General features: G+C 40.4%; 1 protein-coding gene across 1 annotated transcript in view; it reads left to right on the forward strand.

The window, feature by feature from the left end:
• Nucleotides 1–10,878: 10,878 nt before the first annotated feature.
• Nucleotides 10,879–13,716, forward strand: part of CRACR2A (calcium release activated channel regulator 2A) — a 44,305-nt gene continuing 41,467 nt past the window's right edge. Inside the window, 3 exon segments of the mRNA XM_032189358.1 lie at nt 10,879–11,046; nt 12,594–12,710; nt 13,707–13,716. Of these exon segments, the coding sequence (XP_032045249.1) occupies nt 10,879–11,046; nt 12,594–12,710; nt 13,707–13,716 (295 nt within the window).

Consider the following 13,716-nt stretch of genomic DNA (forward strand, 5'->3'; position numbering starts at 1 on the left):
CAGCAGTCAGGGTGTGGCATGGCAGTTTGTGCAACAATGCACACAGGCAGGGTGCAGCAGCAAGCTCATGGCAAACAAGTCATGGCAAACAGTTGGCGGAAGGCCACATCCACACTTAGCAAAAAGGAGGTGGGGACCCAAAGTGAGCTTCTGAGAAAGCATGTAGCCATCCAAAGGTAAGGCTGCAGGGAGTGCCAAAGCTTCACACCATCTTTGGGCAGCTGCAGATATAACGATTATGTGAGATGTGAGCAGGTGGAAGACCTGGTCAGCATGGTAGCTGAGCTCAAAGAAGAGGTGGAAAAACTGAGGGGCATCTCGGATTCAGAGGGTGGTGCCAAGCTCTGACCTCTGTCAAGAGAAGAGGCACCAGGAATTCCCCAACAAGAAGGGAATGCAGTATGCATTCCCCAGCAGACACAAGGCAGAAGCTGCAAGGATATGAATAGATGGAAACAAATCCAGGCTTGAGGTGGCAGGAGAAATTTGCCTTCATGCTATCAGGTAGTCCTGAGCAATAGGTGTGAGGCCCTGGAGGCTGAAAAGCAATAGATGGATGGAGAAGGTGACAATTCCTCTCCATCAGAAATATAGCCAGGGTCAGAAAGGCCAACCCCCAGTATCGCAACCACCGGCAGGAGGAAAAAAAGTAATGTTTTAGTTGTGGGTAATTCCACAATAGGGGGAACAGAGGGCCACTTTGCCTTAGCAAAGCTAGATAAAATATGAGTTTGCAGATTAAACTGAAAAGACTCCCGTACGTAGAAGGGACCCTTCTCTAAGGGAAGTCTGCTGCCTTCCTTGGGCCTGGGTTAAAGACATCATCAGGAGACTTTCCACTTTGGTTCAACCCTCAGACTATTACCCTTTGCTGGTCCTACAACTGGGAGGAGAAGAAGTGGCAACACTTAGCCCGAAGATTGTTCGGGGGGAACCACCCCGATACTTGCTGGGAAGACCACAGAGCCCAGAACAAACAGTCCAGGAAGTTACTGCAAAACATTGCAGATAACTTTGTGACAGAGGAGGTAGGTGAACCAACAAGGAGAGGGACAATGCTGTACCTGGTACTAACAAGCAGGGATGGGCTAGTTGGAAATATGAAGGTTGAGGGCAGTCTCAGCTGCAGTGATCACGAGATGTTGGAGTTCAAGATCCTGCAAGAAGGAAACAGGGCAAAAAGTAGGACTGCAACCCTGTATTTCAAGAGAGCTAACCTTGACCTCTTCAGGAACATAATTGGAGGAATCCCCTGGGCCAGGGCCCTAGAGGGAAAGCGGGCTCTGGAGAGTTGGCTAATATTCAAGCACTACTTCCTCCAAGCTCAGGATCGGTGCATCCCTATGAGAAAGAAGTCAAGCAAGGGGGGCAGGAGACCTGTGTGGATGGGCAAGGAGCTCTTGGGAAAACTTAAAAAAAAAAAAAAAAAGAAGAAGAAACATACATATTGTGAAGAAGGGACAGACCACTTGGGTGGAATATAGGAACATTTTCAGAGAATGCAAGGATGCAATGAGGAAGGCCAAGGTCCAGATAGAATTAAATTTAGCAAGAGAATCAAGGATAACAAGAAAGGCTTCTTCAAATACATAGCAGCAAAAGGAAGACTAAGGAAAATGTGGGTGTGCTGCTAAATGAGGTGGCTGCCTTGGTGATGGCAGATACAGAGAAGGCGGAGTTACAGAACGCCTTCTTTGCTTCAGTCTTCACTGCTAAGGCTAGCCCCCATGCACTACTGAGCAAGGAAACAATACAGAAAACCTGGGCAGAGGAAGACTTTTTATTGGTTGAAGAGGATTATGTTAGAGGTTATTTAGGCAAGCTAGACACCCACAGATCCATGGGCCCCGATGGGATGCACCCGAGACTGCTGAGGGAGTTAGCAGATGTGATTGCTGGCCTACTTTCCATCATCTATCAGTGGTCATGGTCATCTGGAGAGGTCCCATGTGACTGGAGCCTTGCTAGTGTGACACCCATCTACAAGAAGGGTTGTAAGGAGGACCCAGGAAAACTACAGGCTTGTCAGCCTGCCCTTGGTGCCAGGAAAGGGATGAAACAGGTCATGTTGAATGCAATCACACAGCATGTGCAAGACAACCAGGGGATCAGACCCAGCCAGCATGGGTTCATGAAAGGCAGCTCTTTCTGACCAACTTCATCTCCTTCTATGACTGGGCGAGCTGCCTGATAGATGAGGGAAAGACTGCTAACATAGTCTACCTAGACTTCAGCAAGGCCTTTGACACAGTCTCCTACAGTATTCTCTTGGAGAAGCTGGAAGCCCATGGCTTGGACAGGTACACCCTTGCTGGGTTGCAAACTGGCTGGACCACCGGGCCCAGTGGTGAATGGAGTGAAGTCCAGCTGGAGACTGGTCACCAGTGGTGTTCCCCAGGGTTTGGTGTTGGGGCCCATCCTCTTTCATATCTTTATTGATGATTTGGATGAGTGCACCCTTAGTAAATTTGCAAACAACACCAAGTTGGGGGGGAGCGTCAATTTGCCAGAGGGTAGGAAGGCCCTGCAAAAGGACCTGGACAGGATGGGTCGATGGGCAGTGGCCAATGGGATGAGGTTCAACATGCCTAAGTGCTGGGTCCTGACTAAACCTAGCATCGCTACAGGCTTGGGACAGAGTGGCTGGAAAGTTGTGCAGAGGAAAAGGATCTGGAGGTGTTGGTTGACACTTGCCTGAACATGAGCTGGCAATGTGCCTGGGTGGCCAAGAAAGCCGACAGCATCCTGGCTTGTATCAGAAATAGTGTAGCCAGCAGGACCAGGGAGGTGATTGTTCCCCTGTACTCTGCTCAGGTGAGGCTGCACCTTGAGTGCTGTGTTTAGTTTTGTGCCCCTCAATTCAAGAAAGACAATGAGACCCTGGAGCGTGTCCAGAGAAGGGCTACGAAGCTGGTGAAGCGTCTGGAACACAAGTCCTGTGAGGAGTGGCTGAGGGAGCTGGGGTTGTTTAGTCTGGTGAAGAGGAGGCTCAGGGGAGACTTTATTGCTCTCTACAACTACATGAAAGGAAGTTGCAGTGAGGAGGGTGTCGGTCTCTCTTCTCAGGTGACAAGTGATATCCCTCAGGTTGTACCAGTGGAGGTTTAGGTTGGCTATCAGAAAAGATTCTGACCTAATTGATTCTATGACCCTGTGGCCTTTATACCACCTCCTATTGTATTGCTATTTCAGCTGTCCCTTTGATATATATATATAAATAATTATTTCTCATCTCAAGAAGCTATCCATTCTGGGGTCAAATACAATGGGATGAATTGCACCATTATTATTTTTTGTTTGTTTGGGGGGGGGGAGTGTTTTGTTGTTTCTTTGTTTTTGCTTTAGCAAGTCTGCTGAATTGAAGTACATTATGAACACCATGCACAAAGTACTCTTCTACAGCTGTGACATGCTGCAGTGATGAGAACAAGGTATATTTCTTTTCTAGAGGGGTACTCAGAGAACCTGTTCCCAAAGGTAGACATTAACATACCCTAGCACGACATTTTTCAAAATGTACTTTGGGCTACTTGAAATTTCTGAATCGAATGTGAAATCAATTCTGTCTCCTGTTATCATCTTCTGTGCAAGTGAAACTGCACTTGGGACAATTTAAAATCACAAGCTTGGAAGATCCTAGTTGGTCCATTTACTTTAGTCATCACCTTAAGTTCTTGTTTTGGATGAGTTGTCCTGCACCCTTCCAAACCCTTCTGCCCTGTATCATTCAGGTTACAGAGATTTCAAGTCAATGGCCTGCCCCAGGAAGCAAGCGATCACATCCTTAGTCCTGCCTGCAGTAGGGATCAAGAAGGGTACTGCAAATTTGAATTCCCTTGGCTCTCCAAGTTGACTTACTGCTGGTTCTGAGTTAGACCTGCCAGAGGCGAGGTGTGATCTGTACTCTGACTGCACAGCCCCCTTTGTGTGGGCAAGGACTGGCTGTGGGTGGAGGGAGGCCGGACTGGCTCTCTGTCCCGCCCCCGGGGCGCAGCCTACTCGTCACCGGGTTATGCTATCCATACCTGAACAAAGTTTAGAAAGTTGTTTCAATCTTCCTGCACTTTTACTTCCACCCTGAGGCGTGTGTGGAACATCCGTCAGTCAGCGCGCAGGGCTTGTGTTGCACCTTCGCCTGGGAGCCTGCAGGACGTTGCAGGAGGTGAGTTGGGGGAAGATATCTTGGGCCTGAAGTGTCAGGAGAGGAAAGACAAGAAGAGCATGCAGAGCCAGATCACCCCCCCTAGCAATGCTGCTGGAGGAAATGCACAAAGTGACAGCTGCTTCTCCTTTCTCTCCCTGATGTCTCAACAGTGCTCTGCTCTTCCTCTATGCTCCTCCTGTTGCAAGCTCTGCTTCCTGTGAGGGAGGTCTGCAAGAGAACGCTGCCTTTGCAATTTTGTCGGGCCTGGCAGGGTTTTAGGAGGTTGCAAGCCTGCAAGTGATATCCGTTATTAGTACATTTCCTGTCCCCAAGTGCCAATCAACATTTCTGCCCATTCTCTCGGAGCTATGAGCTGCACACCTTGATGGCGTAGTCTCCTGCAACATGTGTGGGAGGCACCTACTGGAAAAAAACTTGGAAAAGCTCTTGTGGGAAGAGAAGCACCCCCGCCTGTTTGCTTGGTGTGTGGCTGACCTGCTGACAGTGGAACAGAGGTGGTACAGGGATGTTTCTGGAGCCACTGTGAGTGTTGTATACAGCACTCACAGCCCCTGACCCTTTTGTTAACACTCATGCTGTAAGGCAGCAGGATTAGAACCACAGTGGTTGTCAAAAATGCTTCATTTGCTACTGGCACTGCCTACTGTTGTGAACTTCAGCAAGTTGCTTTAGCTCATTTTGCCTTGCTTTACATCTCTGTGTAATACTGGTACCAGTTACTAGGGCAAAAAGGGGTGATACGCTTGCAATTGGAATGACAGCTGAGTGTACTGGAGTGCCAGGTATTGTAACTCCTACATAAAGAATATTTCATAAATGTAGTGCCCAAAAGTGCTGTACACTGATGCTTTTTGTAGTGTCTCTTCTACAGTCCTTCATGTACTAGGGCAAGAAAACAGTGTCACAGCAAATCACTTTATGTCCTGCATACTTCTAGAGCTGCCTAATTGATTCTCATTGTATGCTTCCCTGCAAATACAAAAGATAATTGAAGTTGTGACTGGTGACTGCCTTCAGGGTCTTCATACTGAATGCCTATGATGACAGTAAATGATAGTTAAAAAGGATACTTACCGCTACCAAGATGCTTTTATATATACTGATACAACAGATTTTGACTAAATGTAATGTATACTAAGGTCTTTTCCAACCTTAATGATTCTAAGGCCAGGGCATGGTGATAGGAAAGAGAATGGCTTCTTTTAGTAGGCTTATGTCAGCTTAAAATAATCATGGTGTTACATTTTATCAGCTTTAGAGAAATTTCAACATAATGCTAAAAGATAACTCTGACACTAGGTCAGTTCTGAAGATCTCCCTGTTCATATGTCAGTCAGGTTACAGAAGCTGACAAAATAACAAAGGTTATTTTGAAAATGATAGTTTGGTTGTAGGGAAAGTTGTTCTTGTCTTCCAGTATCTGTAAAACATAAATGTTGCCTCTCATAAGAATATTTTTTGTATAAATCTATGGTAACTATGGTCTTAAGTAAACTTACTACATGTTTTTTTCTGACGATTTGTGTTTTGAAGTGTGCTGCTAAAGGCAAAAGAGAGAACTTTCGTTTCTCTTGTGTTTAGCACAGACCTGAATACAAGGGGTATAGGATAAAGAAAAAATGAGAAGTTTCTTGAATGTTGCGGTTAATTTTTTTTCTTGCCATACACTAGCAGCCGTTTTGTGTCAATGTTTGCAGAACTGACAGGGTGCGGCTGTGACTTATAAAGCAGATCTTAACAGGGAAATTCCTTCAAAGATAAGAGTCTGAAAAATTAGGCACAGTGATTGTAAAAGGCACTGCTAACTTTTTTTCAAAAGAGGCTAAAGCAGGCTAGTCAATCTATATGCCAGCATGTGAGTAAATTACCTAATTTCAGAGAATCTGTAGAATTTAACTGTTTTCATTAGTTTCAGATGTGCAGGGCTGGGTGTACAATCTATCAGCTGAAGGATGCTTTCCTCAGTCAAGCTCTGTGCAGCAAAAATACATATATATATAAATGTCCTAAGTATATATGTGTGTGTGGGTGTGTGCAAGTGTGTGTGTATATATATATATATAAAAATATATATATATATATACTGGAGTTATAATTGCAATAAACTATCAGCTTGTAAATTGTATCCCTGGATGATATTGGTGTTTTCATTTTCTTTTTATATTGTGAGCCATACAATTTTTCATAATCATTTCATTATTTTCTTTGTATGAGTGTTGGAAAAAGTCTTCTAAACTTAAAAGATAAGGCAAAAAGTTTTTACCTGTAGATAAATGCTAAAAAATATTTTACTGAAACCTAGAAACTCAGAGACATAAATGCAGGTAAACAGCTTGGTAAGTTTTTAACTGTCACAGTTACAGAGAATGGGATTGTCACACCTCATGACTTGTGAAATCTGTGCATCAGCACTGCTGTGCAATTCAAAAGTCTGGTGATTTACCGGTAACCAGATTGAAAAATCATGATCAAAGTACCAGCAATGACCTACCTTTTGAAGACCAGTCCAAAATACCTCATGGTTAATAAACTGTAAAAATCTCGTAAAGCCCCACATCTTTGGTTAGTATCATTTGGAGCTATGCTCATTTTCATCAGATTGTGATATGACGTGTTTTACATGCTGATTATTTTTTTTTTTAGCTAAAGGAATGGATATGGGGTTTCTTAACGGAATTTTGAATTTTTAAACCATTGAGTTTCTGAAGGGAGTGGATGAGTGAAAAGAACTGCCTATTTTATTTAAAACTGGCCTTGAACAATTGCATTGCTAACCCAGTAACATAGGGTAAATTGCAGTTTAATTTTTCATGTTACTACCAGCACTTGTAAGTATCAGGACACTTCAGGAATTAAGAAAAACTACTTGCTGTGTAAGCTGCCTTGATGGTAAGAATTTTAATTCATTCTCTATTATTTTTTTTTCTGTACTCAAGATGCTTGCTATGTGATTTTTTTATGATATGTATGAACGGTGGGGCAACTTGCAAGAAGGTGAGGTTCCCATAGTGCATGATTTCATTTTGTAGTATTTAGAAAGCATGATGATATTTTCTGAATCATATCTGAGCTGTTTACTAAGTGTAAATAACTTTATCAAGCAGTGCATAGTGCCTTTTTATTCCTTTTTTTTTTTTTTTTTTTAATCTGGTTTCAGATTTCTATTCTTTCATATGCAATTGGCTATCTATTATTTGGATAGATCTTCTTTTTCTTAAGGAAATCTAATAATGGACAGTACTAGCAGCATATACTGTCATGATTAGTTTGGTCTGTTCCTGCAATTGTGTCTTTTGTGAAATTGCTGAAATTTGAAAAAGAAAAATTTGATTTTATCTAGTACCCTTGAAATTTGAGACAGATCTTGTCAAGATCATTTTTGGCTTCACTTGTTCCAGTGAATTTTGATATAATTAAACTTGATTTTATATTACTGTCACTGAGAAATTGAAACTGATGGCTTGATTTTGGTTACCTCATACCCTAGTTTCAGCCAAGAATGAGCTTTATTGAATTAAATGAAGTTTAGGTGTGTAAAAGTAGTGTCAAAGGAGAATCTCATCTAGACTATATACCACCGTAGTCTAAGTCTGGCTTGCTGGGGCATTTCCATCTAATTTCCATCTAATTCATTTGTGAGAGTGGCTATGTAGACTCAGAGCAAAGATTCAGCTAGCTTATATTGTATTTTTGAGACTGGCTAATACTAGAAATTTCAAGAAAGGGATAAAGAGACAGAACAATTAGGGAGTGATCTTTCCCTTAGTGTATATTCACATAGTGGTTGGTCACACTTCCTAAGCTAGAAATTTTCCTAATAAGAGAAAGAGTATAGCTGACCAGGCAGGTGTAATAGTCAAATGCCCGTGACAACGTTTACTAACCTTGTTCATTTTCCAGGGCCTGCTGGAACGTCGCAGGCGCTATGACAAGCTTTGCTGACTTTTGGGGTGTAGAGTGCTGTGAGCCCACCAGAGGGCTCACACGCTACGGAAATGAGTAGGTCAGTCTGCTGTGCGCATGCTTTGTTCAAACATCTGATTTGTGTGCTTGATAAAGCACTTCTGTATGTCGTGTGTTATAACTGAAGTAAGGCCCATTACAAGAAGTTTCCTAAAGCAGGCTGGTAGTGTATATAGCCAACTGTTGCCTGCTCTCAGAAAGTTTTTTTTTTTTTTTTTTTTTTTTTTTTTCCCTGCTGCTCCGTCATTTGAGAACTGTCTTGGGAAATGTCTAAGTTTATAACTGCTTAGGAAGGATTTTGACAGCTAAGTTTTTTGGTCATTAAAACGTTTTCAGCTTTGGAGAGTATTTGAACTGCAATACTGGGATGCTCAGAGTTGCAAGAGAGAATGAGGAAAAATGTTCTGAGAACTGCGTGCTCAGCTCCATTGGGAAGAACCCTGAAGCTAAATCAGAATGCTAGATTTACCATGGTGATTCCGTAAAAGTTGGTCAAAGAAACTCTCTAATACTCAGTTGGAGTTTTAGAAAGCAGGTGTTCCTTAATTATGGTACCAGATGCCCAGGGAATCTCTCCACCTAGTGTGAGTGCCAAACCATCCAAACAACAGGGTTATACACAATCAAAACATACATATTCATTTATATTTCATAGAAATAATCAACATATTCATAGTATTTCCTGTAATTTGTTAAAATATGTAAATGTTCTTGACACATGCACATTTGTTTGACCACATTTGATTGTGGTCTTCCAGGAAGCCTCTGGTGGTTGTCAGTAGTCTTCCTCACTATGTTCACTGCTTGAACCAGTTCTTGCATATGCTCAGACCATCTTGTTCTTTCTTGTTTTGTTGTTCAACTTAGATATGCATAGTAACTAAGTGATTTACATGTCAAGAGACATGTGTACACCATGAATTCCTCACCTATTTTTTACAGGCACATCTTTCAAGCCTAGGTTGTCTTTCCCCCACTTGGGATACAATTCTGTGTGGTCTTACAGATAAGGCTGACTAATTAGTCAACTATGTGTTCTTTTGACTCGGTATCAAAGGTTTGTAGATTTTATCCAAATGGAATTAGAGCGTGAGAGTGATTTGCTCATCAAAATCCGAAAATGGATGGAAGTCCAAGGCTGGTTTACAGTGCTTTTTGTACTTACCTGCAGCATGCAAAGTCCAGTAGCCTGGTCCATAGCCAATATAGATAAATCACTTTGAAAAGGGACAGAACTTAATGGAAAGCCATTGCAAGCCACAGGTGTGAGGAACTGTACATCTAAGAATGTCTTGAAAGATGGTATGTTTTAAGATGTATAAAGCACTGCCTGTTAGAACTCAAGCACAGAATTGAGTAGGACTCTGGCTGACCTATTCTATGTGATCAGAGCCTTTTCTACCTAATAAACAGAGTAGAAAAGCAAAAGTTCTATTTTTCTTAGATTCTACCTTCACATCCATGCAATGCCCAGACCTGTAGTCTGGAGACTACAGACGTACATTTCAGGTTCAAATAATTCTCATTGGCCTCTGTTGGAGTTATTCCAGATTGTGCCAGTCGGGCTTTTTTCCTTCATATGAAAAGCTTCTCAAAATTTATTTCTCTCTTAAAATCATCAGACAAATTTGTGGCTACTTTAGACAGACCTATTCAGAAAAATAGAAAGACAAATCCAAGATACAAAGTCAAGTTGCTGCATGTCATCTGAGCATGGGTAACTATATACATTCTTAGTCTGTCACAATTACACAGTACTCCAGCGAAGGAGACTTTTTATAAACTTGATTTACCCACTTGATAATGAGTGAGGGTCATACAGAGAGTCTCACCAAACATAAGGTGAGCCATGGAAAAAGATGGGTATTCAATAGTGCCTTTGAACGTATTTGAAGTTTGGAAAAGCCTGCTCCTTTTGTATTGATACTGCATGTTGTACAATTTAGAATAAGTTTGGAGAGGGAAAAATATTTCCATCAGAACTCAAAGAATTAATTTAAGATAAAATTATACCCAAACATGAATTGCACACAAGTATTTTCATGAAGGGGGAATGTGTTTAATTTATGAAGTCTTTCCACCAAGCTCACTAGCAATTAGCTGTTTCACAGGTGAAAGTCAAACACCTAAGTTATGTTTCAGAATTGCATAATACATTATCTCTCTTAATTTTAGTGATTTAAAATATAAATTCAAAGAAACAATCCATCAGATTCCATCAGTCATCAGTCAGTTTTCATTCATTAGCTATCATATGCACATACTGTACTCCAAAGCACTGGATACAAATTGTGATAATGTGGTGTTAAGACGATCAGTCACAAGCATGCCAATTGAATAACTGTAGTAACTTCAAATATTTTTAATACGTTTTTCTCGTGTTTCTTTTTGTTCCAGTTAATTGATTATCTGTATTTCTTATTAAACTGTCTGATTTTGCTTTGAGATTCCTTTTCAGAACTAGGATATTTTTTATCTTGTCCTTCACTCAGACTGTCCCCTCCTCATTCACTATCCCATTTGCAGTATCCTTAGTGCAACCTTAGTGCAGGCATGCATTTTCAAAAAGCTTTTTCTTCTTCTAAGATTTTGTGCCTAATTAAACAGATGGTTGCTAAGAGATTGTTGAAAGTATAATTAAGAGAGTCTAATTTACTCCTTTCTTATCTACCATGCACAGAGTTCAGACCAGAATTTGTAAGTAAATGGGATAGCAGCATCCCAAAATATTCAGTGACCAGATTCTGACAATGGACAGAATGCAAGGAGAGTGTGCCAGTCCTGTGCCTTCAGGAGATGCAGAGAGGAGCAGGACTGGAGAAGAGGACCCAGGACCAACTGTGTTGGGAAAAGCACATGAGTTCTTTCAGATTTGTGATGTGGAAGGCAAAGGCTTCATCACTTGCCAAGATATGCAGGTAAAACAAAATTGGCTATGTGGAATGTACAATAAGAGAAATTCCCAATGCCCTTAGTGAGTTGAGACCAATTAATGTAGAGTTAGAAAATGTAATACCCTCCTGATAAGTTAAAGAGATGCATAGGATTTAAAGTAATGTCTTTGAAGTCTTATGTGCTGTTCTGTAATTCTATGGTTCTATGATAATCCTTGCAATTTTTTCCACAGAAAAAGCAACAAATAAATGCAAAGCTGAAGTAAGTGCAGTTTAAAAAATCGTCCCAGGAATTCTATTTTTGGGGAAGGTGAAAGTCCAGCAAATTCATTGCTTTGCAGTTTGCCCCCATACCAACAATATATTCTGTCCACTTGTTTTACCTTTCTGTTTGTTGTTGTTGTTTGTTTTCAGCCAAACTCTGTAATCAGGGTCTTTCACTTTGGTTTCACATTTCAGACAAGTGAAATTCTCAGCTGAATCACATATACATGCAGGAAATGTAGAGAAATGGCATTTTAGCATTATTCAGTGTTCAAAATAAACTAATCAAGTTGTTCTTAAAATAATCATACAATTTGAGGGGCTAAATGCATATTTTCTAAAGTTGTTGAAAAGAAGCAACCACACAACAAAATCTTTTTAAAACACACTGCAAAAATGATAAGATGACTTGAAAAAAAATTGAAAGCAGGGAAGGTAGAAACAATGAAAAAAAATGTTACAAAGCAGGAATGTACTCATGCATGATTTCAAAGCATAATGTCATTGTGCTAATCCATTTTTTTTAGTACTAATAGATGAAATAGAAATGGGAAGCAGTGGCAAAATAAATTCACTGCAAGCTACAACGAACTTAAGTATCTGAAATGAGGTAGAGAAGCTTTCCATATCCTCAGAAACAAAAACGTGTCTGAGTATATGCAAGTGAGAGACTTTTAACTGCTTATGTTGAAAAAGCAAAAACCTCACGGTATAATGCTCAATAGTACCTGTCAATAACTTTCTGTCTAGTTGTGTTGCTGAATTTTGTGATGACTTGTGCTAATTCTGTGAAGCCGAGCAAGATAAGAGTGCAGATGGTTGCTGTGCTATAGGATTTTCCAGTATGTATTATCTCACTGAAGTTACTGAATGCAAAGTAACAACTATGTTTTTAGTGGTAATTTTGGCAAATCTCAATCCACAGAGAATTTCCTTTATTTTATTCTCATTTTATTGTCTTTCCAAAACTGAATAGCATATATTTTCACCTAGTAAAAGACCCATATATATTCATAAAGTTTAATGTCTGTTTTTGCAAGGACTGTGAAGGACATTTCTTTCTTGATTCTGGGTTTTATGCTTGGATTATAGATAAATTTGTCATGAAGTTCATAAGAGCATACCGTCCTCAGTTAATGTTGTTTCAGCCTTTGAGATATATTTCAATTTTCCTTCTGGGTTAAAACAACAAACAAACAAACAAACAAACAAACAAAAACTAAATTACAGGGATTTTTGTCTTGTTTATAGCTTCCATTCTTATCCTGTGGTAGCGAGTGAACTTACAGCATGTTTTGTGATTTCAGAGACTGTATCCTGAGTTACCTCTTAGCCTGGAAGAGCTTGAAAAAGTTTTTGTTATGTTGGATGCAGATGGCAATGGGTCACTTACCCCAAAGGAGTTCACCAACAGGATTCAGTGAGTTGGAAAGCATGTCTCCTATATAGACTCTTATTTGGGTTCTTTACACTCTCCACTTGAATCTTTTATCCTAACAGTATACTTACGATGCACACAGGGAAACTGTTTCCCAGATACAGCAGTTATATGAAGAAGTGGTCAAACGATGTCTATAAGATGTCTACAGGAGTTCATTCTCACCAAAGGGCTCTAGGGTGTTTCTCTCCTGTGTAAGATGGGAAGTCATGCACAGTGACACAGTGAAACTCAATAACCTAAGTTATTAAGCAGGTATTCTTTGTTATGCGCTGGATGTGTGGGGGATCTCTCCACCTAACTAACATGCACTAAGCGTTACTGGCAGTGCGCTTATATTAGTGGGATATATGCATATTCATTTCATTTCTTGCATATTCATCAGGCATGCGAATAATCATTAATATAGGTTCATCAGGTCTCCAAAGAATCATTAACATAGGTTCCCACACCTATTTGCATGCATACTGGAGTCCTTGGGTGGATGAGCATCATATGACAAATATAACACAAAATACTTGATGAACAGCTATTATTCTTCTTGTCTTCCTAGTTTCCTTTTTATGAATGTAGCAGAACATACAATACAAAAAGCTACAAAAGAAAAAAAACCTTTTCCTTTTCTTTGTTTTTTTTTTTTCTTTTAGTAGTCTTGCAGTTCTTAAAATTTTTTCACTCTCTTGTCTTTATATCTACCCTCTTTATCTCCAGGATGTGGCTAGCATTTTTGTTTGATGTATTCATTGCGGGGTCTCAGTTTCCCTACTTTTTGAGATCGATACTCTGGATCCAGAGTACTTTTCTACATATCCCCTCCACGCCCTCACACTTTGAGAAAATAATTTAGAATGTTTCACAGTTTGTTAATTTACTTGAGCCTTTCAACCCACCTAACTCCAGTAATATGTATTCTTGCTTAAACTCATGTTAATTTAAACTGAATCAACTCATTTGTCAAACCATGGTTAGTTCTTGCAATCAGTTCTTCTATA

Source organism: Aythya fuligula, chromosome 1, assembly GCF_009819795.1.
Source record: "Aythya fuligula isolate bAytFul2 chromosome 1, bAytFul2.pri, whole genome shotgun sequence".
NCBI lineage: Eukaryota > Metazoa > Chordata > Aves > Anseriformes > Anatidae > Aythya > Aythya fuligula.